Raw genomic sequence first — 14,476 nt, 5'->3', positions numbered from 1 at the left:
AACAGTAACACAAAGTTTACACAGCTTGGTTCAGCTTTAGTTCAGTTTCTGAACACAATAGTTTCAAGGAATTATGTTTACTTCATGGCTCCAGACTAACTAAGAGCACTCCCCTAACTGAAAACTTTAGGAGCGCAAGCACAAAATGTACGGGTGCACACCTTAAATCGATCTACAATGCCATTATTCACATTTTTCAACTGTATTACTGATAGATGCTTTGGTATACAGAAATTACAATGTGCTATTTTATTCTTCTTAAGTTATTTAATAAGTTCTTAAGTTGTTGCTATATCTACAGTACGCCACGTAAACTCCCTCAGAGTTTATGTACTCTCTGTCACTTGAATGCATTAGGTAAGATTAAACTGAGACTATTAGACTGCATACATTCAGCACTGATCTACAAATCTCAATAGGTTTCGATTTTTGCTGTCTGCGATGCTAGACTGAAATAAGCATAGCGCTGGTGGCACCTTAAAGGTAACTATGCCGTTTCAGGTATTTTTAGCGACTGTAGAGCTCCTCCTAGAGTCGCAATATATTTATATTTACTATAGTTGTAAATAGTCTACTTCTAGTGGCTTGTTCCCCCTGTACACAACAACAAAATCAACAAAATGCTTTTGTTGTAGAGTCAAAGGATTAACAACAGGCAAAAACTATCTACTGACAAGGTAAGACAAGGTTTCACGATTCTCGTAAGATGTCTTTGGGTCGACTATTCTTGAAGTTGCATGGTTGATTCTCTCGTTAGCAACTCTCTACGGCTATGATGTATGGCTAGGCTGATAGGTGAACGATTCCCCTTTTACAAGTTCGTTTCGGAAAGGTTATATTAAGGTAAAAATCTTGCATAGTGTACCTTAAGTGTACGGTAACTGCACAGCACAAGACGGGGAGGTCCTGCAGAAAGTGGTGCGCTCTGCGGAGTGGACCATAAAAGCCCCCCTCACAAGCCTGAGAGACATATATACCATGAGGGTGGGGGCAAGGGCGAAGAAGATCATGCAAGACTCCTCTCACCCCAACTCCAGTCTCTTTTCCCTGCTTAAATCGGGCAGGCGGCTGCGTTGTCTCAACACAAGGACTGAGAGACTGAGATTGAGTTTTTATCCACAGGCAGTGAGACTGCTCAACTCAGCGCATTTTAAATAAGTTTTTCTTCTCCCAAAGACAGATATGTTTTTAACTTGCATTTATTTATTTATTTATATATTGCTTTTATTTACTGTGTACATATTTTTTTGCATTATGTTCTTTTATTCAAATGCAGAGCAAAGGACCCTTTTACATTTCACTACATGTAAAATGTATATGACAAATAAAAGCACTTGAACTTGAACTTGAACTTTAAAAAGCCAGTGGCAGATAAGCGTTATGCTACTAAACTATAGGGCACTCCAGTTGAGAAACGCTGGACAAATCTCTCCAGAACATATTGGCCAACAAAGACCGGCTTCCTCGTTTTCCAAAATGAAATGAAATAGAAAAAATAATAAAACGTAAAAAAACGCTCACTATGTCAAAAAATATTGGAAAATGCAAGCATTTGGTCACAGTCATTGGACAGTCTGGAGCCCTGTACTTAACCCTTTGCAGACGGCCCATTCTAATTTGGGTAATCCAGTACCGATGACGTTCAGTCTAATAACTCTGCCATGCCCCAACCGATTTTATTAATAAAAACTTCCTCAAAACGTCATATCAAACGTCACATTGAATAGGCAAAGTTGCTCATCTGTCCATCATTGTATAAAGCCGCATAAATTGGTCCGCACAATTCTCAAGTTTTCAAAGAGATGTCAATAGATGACGTCCAGTGGCTCGTTTCTTGCTAACTTGCGTCGCAACCTTGGTAGTTCGCTCCGTCGCTTTTAGATTTGGTGTTTCTAGAAAAGGAAGTTTGAACTCTCAATCGCAAACAAGGACGCAAAGTTTGGTCGTTTGCCCCTGGGCAGTCGCACTTGTGTCGTTCCTTGGTAGTTCCAATTGGTGTTCTGAGCGCCTAACCAAAAATTGCAAAGTTGATGTTTATCTCATGACTCAATGATTGATCTATCCTGTGGCTTTATTTTAATTTAGAGACTGACTCCCCTACTTGGCTCATTCTTCACAGACTCTTAAAATCAGCACAGTGATAAATGGTGTAGTGGCTAAAGCAGGTGACTTGTTATCCCAGCGTTGTAGGTTCGATTTTCTTATGATGTGAGATTGTCCTCTTACGCCTCGCTACCTGCAGGTGAACTAGTGTGACACATAGATTCAATTGTTTTTGACTGATGTCTTGTATCTATTGGTCTCTCAATGTAGAGTAGCTATACATAAATATGTATGGTCAAAACATATTGTTGTGTCTCGTATGCCTACTCTTACACAGAGGTAAAAAGAAGAGATAGGATGCGAACTCCGGCCGAGCGTGCAGAGCACCGACGCGCTGCCTTTAAGCCACAAGACAGTTGATAAAATTTGTGATACCCAGAAATTCGTCCAGGCTATATATTTTTTTCCAACATAGATATTTAACACAAATAATGACTCATATTGGTTGGCTTAAGTTAACTGTTTTATATGCTTGCAATAGGTTTAGTTTTTTTCTGATGGCAATGACAATGCCAGCATTAATCGTTTTAAATTAGAAAAAATGTCGACATAGGCCGTGGCAGAACATTTCTAGGGGGTGGGGTATTACACGTTGCCACTGTTTCCACCAATGATATGTATCGCTGCATCATCAACAACGTTGTTGGAACTACGGTGTTCGAACGCCGGAGGTAGCAAATTGCGACACAGGTACGATGCTTTCTGGAAACAGGTGTAACAATGTAGTTGTTTGGTCGCAAGTTGCGTCGTACCACAGTGGTTCAGCAACGCCGTTGCTAACTTTTCTAAAACGACCCCCAGACCGATTATCCTGACCTCACATTCAGGACCTCAAAATGACTATCGACCGATGTATCGGTTATCGGCTTTTGAAATACTGAGATATCGTTATTGGTTTCGGGCTTCAAAATCCCATATCAGTCGGGCTCTATTGTCTATTAATATTATGAAATTGCTTGCTAACTATGATGTTAGTCATGATGTTAGCAGCTGCCCCCGTGTGCTTTAAAACCATTTCCATCGTGCCAGTGCCAAAACACTCCACTGCAACAAGCCTTAATGACTTACATCATGAAGTGCTTCGAGAGGCTGGTCCAGGCCCACCTCAAGACCTGCAAGACACGCCAGTATTCAACACCATATTCAACGCCATCATCCCCTCCTAACCTCATTCCTAACCAACAGGCCTGTTAGGTTAGATAACTACACCTCCTCATCCCTCAACCTGAACACCGGCGTACCACAGGGATGTGTGCTAAGCCCTCAACTTTACTCCCTCTTCACCTACGACTGCACATATAAGGCTCTAACACCATTGTCAAGTTTGCAGACGACACTACGGTGATTGGTCTCATCAACAACTACGATAAAACAGCCTACAGGAAGGAGGTCCAGCACCTATTGTGGTGCACCAACAACAACCTGTCTTTCAACACCAAGAAGACCAACAAGCTCATTGTGGACTTCAGGAAGTCAAAAGCTAGCACACACATCCCCATCCTCATCAACAGGACTGAGGTGGAGCGTGTGACCAGCTTCAAGTTTCTGGGTGTCCACATCTCTGAGGACCTCTCTTGGACCCTCAACACCTCTACCCTGATCAAGAAGGCTCGCCAGTGTCTCTTCTTCCTGAGAAGATTAAAGAAGGTCCACCTGTCTTCTCAGATCCTGGTGAATCGCTGTACCATAGAGAGCATCCTCACAAACTGTATCACAGTATGACAACTGCTCTGACTCAGACCTGAAAGCACTGCAGAGTAGGGCTGGACGATATGGCTGAAAACTGTATCACGATATAAGTATTTCATATCAGTCGATATTGATAATTATTGATTTTTAAAAAAATCTATTTCAGATAAGGACCAGAAGAAAAAAAAGTTTTTATTTTAAACTTAACCTTCCTTAATCACCTCAGTTATCAATCAAAGCAAACATAGCAACACAATCATGAAAAACACTCAAATAAATAAATGTGCACATAAGTCTGAATGAAAAGCAGCACTGGTTGAAGCCTGGAAATATTGTAAACAAAGTAGCTTAATTTGTTAGTTCAGTGTTTTTCAAACTTTTTTGTGCCACGGCACACTTTTGACACTTAAAATGTCCCACGGCACACTAACATCCTGTGTGAAGAAAAAATAACATACCATAGCCTAAAATTTCAAATAATACACAGATATGGCCTTATTATGGCTTCTATGCTCAATAAAACAAGCACCCTCTGTTTCATTTCTAGGTGACTATATCTAATTTAATTGTTAACTATATCTAATTTAATTGTTATTGTAACAATGCCTGCATACCACAAATAGTGCAATCATACAATCAATGAGAGCATGTGGTTATAAATTCTTTGATGCAACAGTTGCTTTTCTGGACCAGTGAGTGACATTTGGGTAATTTTCTGCGGCACACCTGATGATCTCTCACGGCACACTAGTGTGCCCCGGCACAGTGGTTGAAAAACACTGTGCTAGTTTACCATAGTCTACTGGTTAGACTGTTCAATTTCCCCTTGTGTGTTTAAGTTTCAAATGAATACTTTTTCTCCTTGGGACAGGCCCGTTTGAGTCTTGGAAAATATTTTTCCATTTGCGTCGGGATTGAGATGATTAGAACTTAGCAGTCAATTTGAATGCAACAGTTTTGAACAAATCCGTGCAGCGATTCGTGATGCTAACCAGATTTAATAGCAATTTAGCCAGTCGTCTTGCACGATTGTGAATGTTTGGATTTGTGCATGCTGAGGAGGGATGCGTCTGTTGAGAGGGAGAGAGAGAGAGAGAGAGAGAGTACACCGGGCAAGGACTCATTGAGAGTCTGTGTTGAGGTAGGCCTACTTTCTATCGCCTACTCTGGTGGAGTTGCACATACTAGCTACAATGCAAGATATAGCCTGTTTATTTATGGACAACGTAAGGCGGAAGGTGTGTGTTGCTTTTAATTATCGAATGTTCTATCGAACGTATTTTTCATTGATATCGATTACATGTCTATTGCGATACATATTTCTATCGCTTAATCACCCAGCCCTACTGCAGAGGGTGATGAAAACTGCCCAATGCATCATCGGTTCCTCACTCTCCTCCATCAAGGTCATCCAGGGCGCGCAGCATCATCAAAGACTGTTCTTACCCCAACCACAGACTGTTCACCCCACTCCCCTCCGGGAGGCTTTTACTCCACACCCGAACCAGCAAATTCAGAGGAAGCTTCTTCCCTGTGGCTGTCACCCTACTGAACTCTAGCCTTGCATCCCAGTGACAAACCAACCAACTAAGTCCCCCCAGATGCCTCCTTGCATGTGACTGTTGAGGTATCCACGACCATGGCAACCTTGACAGGGACAACAAGGAGGCGGACATTCTGCCCAACAGAATATTTTTACAAAATGTACTGTAATTACACATATACTGTACAGTACATTGCCATATTCTACTGCTCTTTATACTGTTTTTACTGCACATACATTTTTTACTACTCCTATAATATTACTGTTACTACATATCTATACATACTATCTGTCTATACGGTTCATACTGAATATTGTTATTTTTCCTGAATATTATTAATATTATCATACTGAATATTATTTGGAATTTTCATACTGAATATTGTTCGGCTTTATTTGGATTAGGGATGCACCGAATCCTGATTTTTAAGGTTCTGCCGAATACCGAATACCTTCTTTAAGATTCGGCCGAATACCGAACCGAATACCAAATCCCGGTCATGTCTGTGTTGCATGCATAAATATCACCAAAAACTGTGAAAAAATGCCATTTACAAAGCATGATAATTGCAGCATGTGAACTGGTCACATTATAGACAGAATTATTCTTTTTTTTTCTGTTAACCTTTTTCATTTACATCATTGGTAGTAATTGATATGAAACAAATTTTAAAAATAAATGGCACAAGACAGAAAATATTTTTTTACAATATATTAATATATATATATATTTTTTTTTTTCATTTTAACCATTCTGCCTGTGAATTATTTCCACAACCACATTCTGCCTAAATTATTTCACTTATCTTTAATGTCATTAGGCTACATTGTATTGGTGGTGTGTACATCTAATTGAGTGCCTGTCACTTTAAGACCGTGAGGCTAATTAGTGCCGGTCACTTTAAGAGCACTTTAATGGCTGCATGAGGTTAGATTAAAGTTTGGTTTTTAACTAAATATGATGGATCAAAATGTGCTCTACCAAACGGCTGAGCTGACCTACAAATGTATTTATTTTTGGACAACCTACCGGTAGTTAAGCTGAAGGACGCATGTTAAGATGCAAAGCACTGCGGGAAACACTAGAAGGGGTGTGTCGCAATTTTGTCTTCTCACACTGCGAAACTAGTTTGTGGATATGAGTGTCGCGATTTCGGTACGCATATCATTACAGTCCTAATATTGCTAGATTGTTGCTAGGGTACTTGAGATGGTTGCTATGGTGTTGCTGGGGAATATATTGTGGTTGTTGTGCTAAATAAAGTGATCACTATACTGGTTGCTAGGATAATCATGTTGGTTATTATGGCGGTTGCTAGGTTGACATTATGGTAGTGGTTACTAGGGTGTTGCTAGGGTAATTGAGATAGATGCTAGGGTATTGCTAGGATAAACATAGTGGTTACTATGCTATATAAAGTGGTTGCTATGCTGGTTGCTAGGGTAATGATGTTGATTACTATGGCTGTTGCTACGTTGACATTATGGTAGGGGTTGCTAGGTTGTTGCTAAGTTAATTGAGATGGTTGTTAGGCTGTTGCTATGGAAATCATAGTGGTTACTATGGTATATAAAGTGTTGGTTGCTATGTAGGTTGCTAGGTAGTAATTATGTAAGGGATAACGGCTGCCTGTTATACTGTTATACGGAATTAATGGACGAGGGGGGAGGCAAAGAACTCCCCGACGCGCAGTATAACAGGACACCTCGAAGGCCGTTATCACGCTTATCACCCGGTTGCACGCAAAGGAAACAAGCGGTTCCATTTTACAGTTTTTCTCAATCGTTTTGATACCTGTGTCAACTCTGACATCACATTCTCAAAACAGTTAACACCCGTGTCTGAACAAAAGCACTCTGGACAAAATGACACATTTTGCTTGCAAAAGGCAGTTACTCTCTCAAAACACTTAAAACATGCAGCAAAAGCAAATCTTGCCTTCAAACACTACAACTTGTTGCCAATTCAAAAACACTCTTTAATCAATCATTACACACTGGACAACAAAATGTTAAATCTAGTTCTCAAAATGATCATTTTTGCTGTCTGTTCCATTACTTTCTCATTTTTCTAGTATCAGAAAAAAACTGTGAAAAGACTAAATGTACTGAATAAAAAAATAATTTATTACAGTTTTCCTCGATCGTTTTGATACCTGTGTCAACTCTGACATCACGTTCTCAAAACAGTTAACACCCGTGTCTGAACAAAAGCACTCTGGACAAAATGACACATTTTGCTTGCAAAAGGCTGTTACTCTCTCAAAACACTTAAAACATGCAGCAATAGCAAATCTTGCCTTCAAACACTACAACTTGTTGCCAATTCAAAAACACTCTTTAATCAATCATTACACACTGGACAACAAAATGCAAAATGTAGTTCTCAAAATGAGCATTTTTGCTATGTCTGTTCTTTCTCATTTTTCTGGTATCAGAAAAAAACTGTGAAAAGACAAAATGTGCTGAATGAAAAAATAATTTATTCATTCCTCCCAAGATGTAACTGTCATTGTAAGACATACAGCAAACACCTAGTAAGATACTGTAAATTTCATTGAACTACAACTTTCATCGAAATAGACCTACAGTAAACACCTTTTGTACTGTTTTCTCCACCAAGTAGGCAATACAGTACTTTGTCTAAATGTGCATTAGATCCATACTTGCAAATAGCAACACAGAACAGACATCTCTTATAATGAATGATTGCTGATTGAAGAATTGTGCAAAGGAGTTTCACACAGGTGTATCGGAGATTCAGACTTGTGCAAGGAATCTATACCACCTGTGAAAAGATGTTTTCCTTTTGTTTAGCATGGGAAAACCAATAGAGTTTGGGGCTTTTGAATGACACCTGTGTTAACTGTTTTGCAAAAGGATGTGAGAAATGTGTGAACCCAATGAAAATGTGTGAACACATTCGCAAGAGATAACTTTTGCTGTGCAAAGAAAGTAGTCATGAAGACCAAGTGGATTCCAGTTTACTTAAGCAGGTAAAAGCAATCGAGAAAAACTGTAAAAGAAGCCGACTTGTTCATTTTACATATTTCTTTGGCCCTATCAGCGATAGCATGGACAGTTAGCTTATTTACAGTTGATTCCATTGTTGTGAAGCCTGCTTCCAGGCTAAATCGTCGTCCTACTTTGGTTGTTATACTTACCATTAATAAGCTCTACTTAGGTGTCCCATTATCAGAATTACAGTAATAGCCACCCCACCAGCCAATCAGAAAAGACTATTTCTTCTCTCCGGGTGATAAATTAGACATAATGGATGTTGATAGACAGATAGTTTAATGGGAGTTGATAGATAGATAGATAAATAGATAGATAGATAGATAGATAGATAGATAGGTAGGTAGATAGTTTAATGGGTGGATGAATAGTTTGAAGTAGATGGATGAAGAGAAAGTTTAATGGAAGGTGCCTTGTATTAATATTCCTAGCTGAATGGAGAGAGACCGAGAGAAAGGACTTTGAAGTTGAGCAGTTGGAAAAAATTAAGTCTGTTATATTTTTTATCTGAAAAAGTATAAATTGCACAACATTTTAAAAATACATAGCTCAAGTGTCCTTTTAGAAGACCTACAGTACGCAACGTGTTTGAATGAAGTTACATTACATGGTTCAAGCTGATTAGACGCGTGTATACTTGGTTAGAAGAAGAAGAAAAGCAGTAGTAACAGTAGGCTACAGTGCACTGTTTGCATGCACTGTAATTAAGCCTATAGGACTAGTTCTTTTTCTTGAGGGAGCTGCTCAGAACTGACTTCTTGGTAAAAGTAGGCCAAGCCTACATGTTAACGACCTCTATCAGAAATGTTATCTTAGCCTACAGTAGCCAGTCAGGATTTTTTAACAGATTCAACAAATAGGCTAAGGTATTTTCTTAACTTTAGTATTGCAGTTATTGACGTAGCCTATAGCCTACGTTAAGTTTTTGAATTCATGGCACGGCAGAGGCCCAAAAAAATGTTGGACACGCAATGCTCGCACTCAGGGTAGCCTCCCCTACCTTGCCCACTTCAACGTTTTACAGGCCAAACCATAAGTTGTAGCCTAGGCCACTGAAGTTCCCTAAACAATATTTCTACAGAATTTGTACTCTTCACAGTCGACAACTTTATTTTAAAAAATTATTAGGCTAGACTTATTGTAGCCAATACTTTGTGGTAGGCCTACAGGCCAGCGGTGTAGTAAAATAAGAGGTGGGTATAGCCTATACCCTATAGCCCCACCTGAATTCTGTGATTACGGTAAGGTGGACTGCGCCATGCGGCCTTTTTTTTTTTTTTTTTTTTTTTTTAAAGCATTCAGAATGTTCAGAAAATGATAGTGGGGGTTAGCCTATTATTCATGTTTATAACAATGGTTCTTAGAGTGTTGATGTGTCACTTCATATTGTGAATGTGGATCATAGAGTGTGATTTTTGAATGTTAAAAGTTGCAATTGGTGGATAAACTCTTGAGAGGTGGATAAACTCCATATCTGACATTTCAAGGGTGGATAAACTGCGTTTACTTTCGTTTAGCATCCACTACAGCCCTGCAGCCCTGGTACAGGCTATAGGCTAACTTAGGCTACATTTCACCATTTCGTCCAATGAGGACAGTTTCCACATTTTTTTTTTTTTTTTTTTTTTTCAGAAAGAGTAACAGGCTATCGATAAGAAATGGAAACAACTTACCCACTCCTATTTTCTCTTCCTCTGTTGTTGCCCACATTATGTTATTCCCGATTAGCCAGTCGTATTTCATTTGTTTTCATGGACCATTTTCATTAGGCTGGGTAAAAACGTCCCAATCCACAAACGTTTCTATTAGAGGTCGGGTAAAATCATAGAGCCATAGGCTACACAATCTGAGGAAACGTTCTCGATAGGCTATTTTCGACACGCTATTTGCGATTCAGGTGCCACCTCTCCAGTGATAGCCTATCAGCCTACAACGCCTATGCATCTAGACTAACGTTAGAGTTTAAAACTGTTTAGCCTTGACAACCGTCCCGCATCTGACAATCAGGAAACGGACCTTCGACAATTTCATTGTTTTGTTCGCAATAGGCTATATGTGCTCTTCAGTTTCTCTGTCTTCACAAATCAAGTAATGACCGCATATACCCCTTCGAAACAAAAACCGGATTACACGGTTGTGCATAACGTATAGGTTCATGGTCCTTACTTCTAGCCTACGTTTGACATGACAATGCGGACTATTGCGCCATCTTACAGTCACCATGGTGCATAGCTTAGGCTACTGTCACAGAGTGCGCTGCAAACAAAATATTTAGACAGGCTATACCCAATGATAGAGGACTGGACAATGGTTTGGGAGGTAAAATAATCATATTAATATATTTCTGTGTTTATTAATTTCCAAAAAAATACTGCAAAGAGTCTAAAATAGCCAACTAAATGTAGCCTACAGTATATAGCCTTCACGGAGAGTGACCGAATTATCCTACACCAGGGGTCTCAAACTCAAATGAGCTGGGGGCCACTTCTGCCAACGTCATCTGATTGGAGGGCCGGCTATTTCTGAAAAAGCAATGTTCTTTTTTTCAAATACCACACAAAACTGCAAACAGAAAGTGCAAGTGTTTTTATCTAGTTTTAGACACCTGTGCTAGCAACCTTAGCTTATAAATAAAATAATGATAAAATAAATATTAATACAAATTATAAAACAAACAAAAAGCATAAAAACGGGTATGTGTGTGTGTTTCACACCAAATAAAAATATTTTCCTCTCATAACTTTTTTAAACCTGGCAAACTAGGCGTCAGGGTTAAGAAAGCAACACCCATTGGATTTTTATATCAAAATTTCAAAAGGCCATGGCTTGAAAGTGGTCAGAGATAAAGTCCTACTGTAAATATAAAAATCTTTGAGTATAAACAAAAGTTTATGAAGGGGGTAAATGTACCCATCACTGGATGGCAAGCACCTCAAATTATGCACCTTTCAGTAAATACTGGATGAACATATTTGAGCAGGTTTACTTTCCTTTTTTCATATTACCCACATAACAAATGAACAGGAAAACACCTAAGATGTATATGGTTTAGTGATGTATTACTAAACCACAAGGCCTACAATAAAGTATTCTGGTCAAATCAGTTCCTATCGCGGGTAATCTGAGCAGAAGTTCGCATCATATTGCGGGTGACTTTGTAGTTCTTTAGAGCCCTGTTTTTACTAGCCCTGCTGTCTGTACCACGTCCATTACGGACACGATTACCACTGCAACCTCCAAGCTATGTTGGGCAGAGGGTCGAAATAAGCATGGTATGCTTAGTGGACACCGTCGTATACACGCAAAGACGCACCTCCACTCACAGACGCACTGTGACTATCACTGTCAATAGACGATCGATCATAATCTACAAAAGGATATTCTCCTTCAGAATCAGAATAGGTGAATAACATAGCCTACCTAAGACTTCATCACACGTGAACGTTTTTCAACATTATGTGTAGGCCTATTTCTGCTTCAATTTGTGCAAAACTATGGCCTGCATCGCTTCCGCGTCATTACAAATGCACGTCTTTGTGTTTCTCGCGTGTAATACAAGTATTTCTGGAAACTTTGCGCAGCGATTTTGGGTTTTAATCAAGCTCTGGATGTCTAGCACATAGTGGAGCAGAGTAGGCTACAATTGAGATGTCACCATACTTGGATCTATCGTCTACTTTAATCAGTATCGTTGTTTGTCGCAATTAAAAATAGCCTCAAGGGCCGGATTACATTATTATTTTGACATACGTCGCGGGCCGGAATTGGGCAGGACGCGGGCCGGATTTGGCCCGCGGGCCGGGTGTTTGAGACCCATGTCATACATTAATTAAAAGCTGCTTAGGCTATAATAAATTCACTACCCAGTGACCAATTGTTTGGTTACGGGAATGTTTATTGAAGGTTCCCAGATAGCAGAATCAGATTTGTCGTTGGTGGTGTTGCCATTGATGGTCCACTGCCCCCAAAAAAAAAAAAAAAAAAAAATGTATGTAGGCTATCTGTAGGCCTAGATCTAAATAGGGTAATTAGAGAAGCCTGATCATTTGTCTACACACCTTTCAAACCTTTCCCAACATGATCTAGCCTACTTTACTGTGGTTACTAAGTAAGCTAAATTATATTACAATATGTTTATTGTATTTACAGCCCAATGCAGGCTATAAAACAGCTTAAAATACCAGTTTACTTTTCTAATCCCTACATGAACAAACTGCTTACTGCATAATTAAAGATAACCAAACTTGACTTGTTCATGTTTTATTTGCAGAATGAAAAAGACAAAAGGAACAGATAGCCTATACATGACATTGGAGTTTTCCCTAACTAAATATGCCACTGAAGGTAGCCTAATATTAATGCCATATGTGCTTAAGTCATCATTTCAAACTTTCTTAACATACTCTACAGTCACTTAGGCCTAAATTATTTATAAGTAGGCTATACTCTTTTGATCCTGTGAGGGAAATTTGGTCTCTGCATTTATCTCAATCTGTGAATTAGTGAAACACACTCAGCACATAGTGAACACACAGTGAAGTGAAGCACACACTAATCCCGGCGCAGTGAGCTGCCTGCAACAACAGTGGCGCTTGGGGAGCAGTGAGCAGTGGGGTTCGAACCGGCAACCCTCTGGTTCCAAGACCGAAGCACTAACCAGTAGGCCACGGCTGCCCCTTTTCTGGAATAATCTCCCTCCCTCAATTCGATACCCTCCCTATTTTTACGTCTAGACTTAAAACATACCTCTTTAGTTAGGTATGGTGCAGTGTGGAACTTCACCCACCTCAGGAATTTTTGGAATGGACCACCCTGCTGTTTCCTCGTGTGACTGGCACCCCAGTCATGCGTGCAATGGTGGTCACTGACCATACCTGCGCTGGTGTCGACTACCCTTCACCATGCCTTAGTTATGCTGCTATAGCTATAGTGTTGTCATGGACTTTTCATGTGTCACGCTGTACAACCCCCCTCTCTCAACTCTCCCTCTCTTGTCTATTCTCACTATGGTATAACACTACATAGTACCATTGATATACAATTACATTTGATATACAATTACATGTCCTACACTGGACTATTTGAACTTTCTGACACTAAATAGGATTAATGCATTATCATACCGGATATGTAACCATCCCACCTCAGCACACACCTCAGGTGGCTTTAAACACCATGTTCTATTCCCTACATCTAACTAACTTATGCATTTATCATGTATACAGACCGTACTGTTCTGTAACTGACCCTAGGCAGATGGGTCAGGCCCTTGAGTCATGGATCTGCTTCCTATATGTATCTCCAATTCTAGGGAGTTTTTCCTCGCCCCTGTTACCCATGGGCCTTCTTTTCTTTTCTCTGATTGTCTAAAACTCTGTAAAGCACCATGAGACATGTGTAATGTTTTGGCGCTCTATAAGTGAAATTCAATTTGTGTAATCTGAGGGGGATTGTTTGCAAACAGCTTCAGGTACATGTTTTGTGCAACCCAAAGGTCTATTTTGACTTGTTGAAGAAAAAGAAGTATAATTTCATTAGCTAGGAAGACTGGAAAGCCATCACATTAACACTTTTAAATAATTTAGAAATAAATGGTCTGTGCAGAAATAGAAACAAATCATCTGTGCAGAAAGCTACTGTAAATCTATTTATTACTTAGACTTGATAGCAAACTCCAACTCAAGCCCTGCACAATTTTGGAAAGCAGTAAACACAACCACTAATTCTCTGCCCATTCATAACAAATATGATGATATTTCATATTTGAACAGAATGGGATTATCCTTGCTTTCAATAGACATTTTGTTGTAACTGGGCATTTATTTGATAAAGAGTTTAAAGGGACTCCTCAGCTAGTTGACAGTTGTGTGCATTATACAAACCATGTTTCTAAGTTTACTTTTCAACCTTTCTCTCAAAATGAAGTGTTTGAGGCATTACACGCTATTGACACTAGGAGTGCTACTGGAGATGATCATTTAGATCCCTTTTTACTTAAATTGTCTGCTCATATAGAAACTAACCACAGCACTATCACAGGTAACACATTTGTTACTAATAATGCATCATTATTGCATCATGTTTTGTTGTTCAACAGTCTGACTGCTTGAGGGAAGAAGCTCT

General features: G+C 39.4%; 1 protein-coding gene across 4 annotated transcripts in view; it reads right to left on the bottom strand.

Moving 5' to 3' along the window:
* dock3 (dedicator of cytokinesis 3) overlaps positions 1-10,503 on the bottom strand; it is a 557,701-nt gene extending 547,198 nt beyond the window's left edge. For all 4 annotated transcript variants that reach the window (XM_048254372.1, XM_048254373.1, XM_048254374.1 and 1 more), the window contains exon 1: positions 10,027-10,503. In XM_048254372.1, the coding sequence (XP_048110329.1) occupies positions 10,027-10,096 (70 nt within the window). In that variant the 5' untranslated portion in view covers positions 10,097-10,503. The remainder of the gene's footprint in view (positions 1-10,026) is intronic.
* Between the last annotated feature and the right edge of the window lie 3,973 nt (positions 10,504-14,476).

This window comes from Alosa alosa, chromosome 10 (genome assembly GCF_017589495.1).
Source record: "Alosa alosa isolate M-15738 ecotype Scorff River chromosome 10, AALO_Geno_1.1, whole genome shotgun sequence".
NCBI classification, from domain to species: domain Eukaryota; kingdom Metazoa; phylum Chordata; class Actinopteri; order Clupeiformes; family Clupeidae; genus Alosa; species Alosa alosa.
Note: the sequence above shows the minus strand (reverse complement) of the source record. Positions and strands in the feature narration are given on the sequence as shown.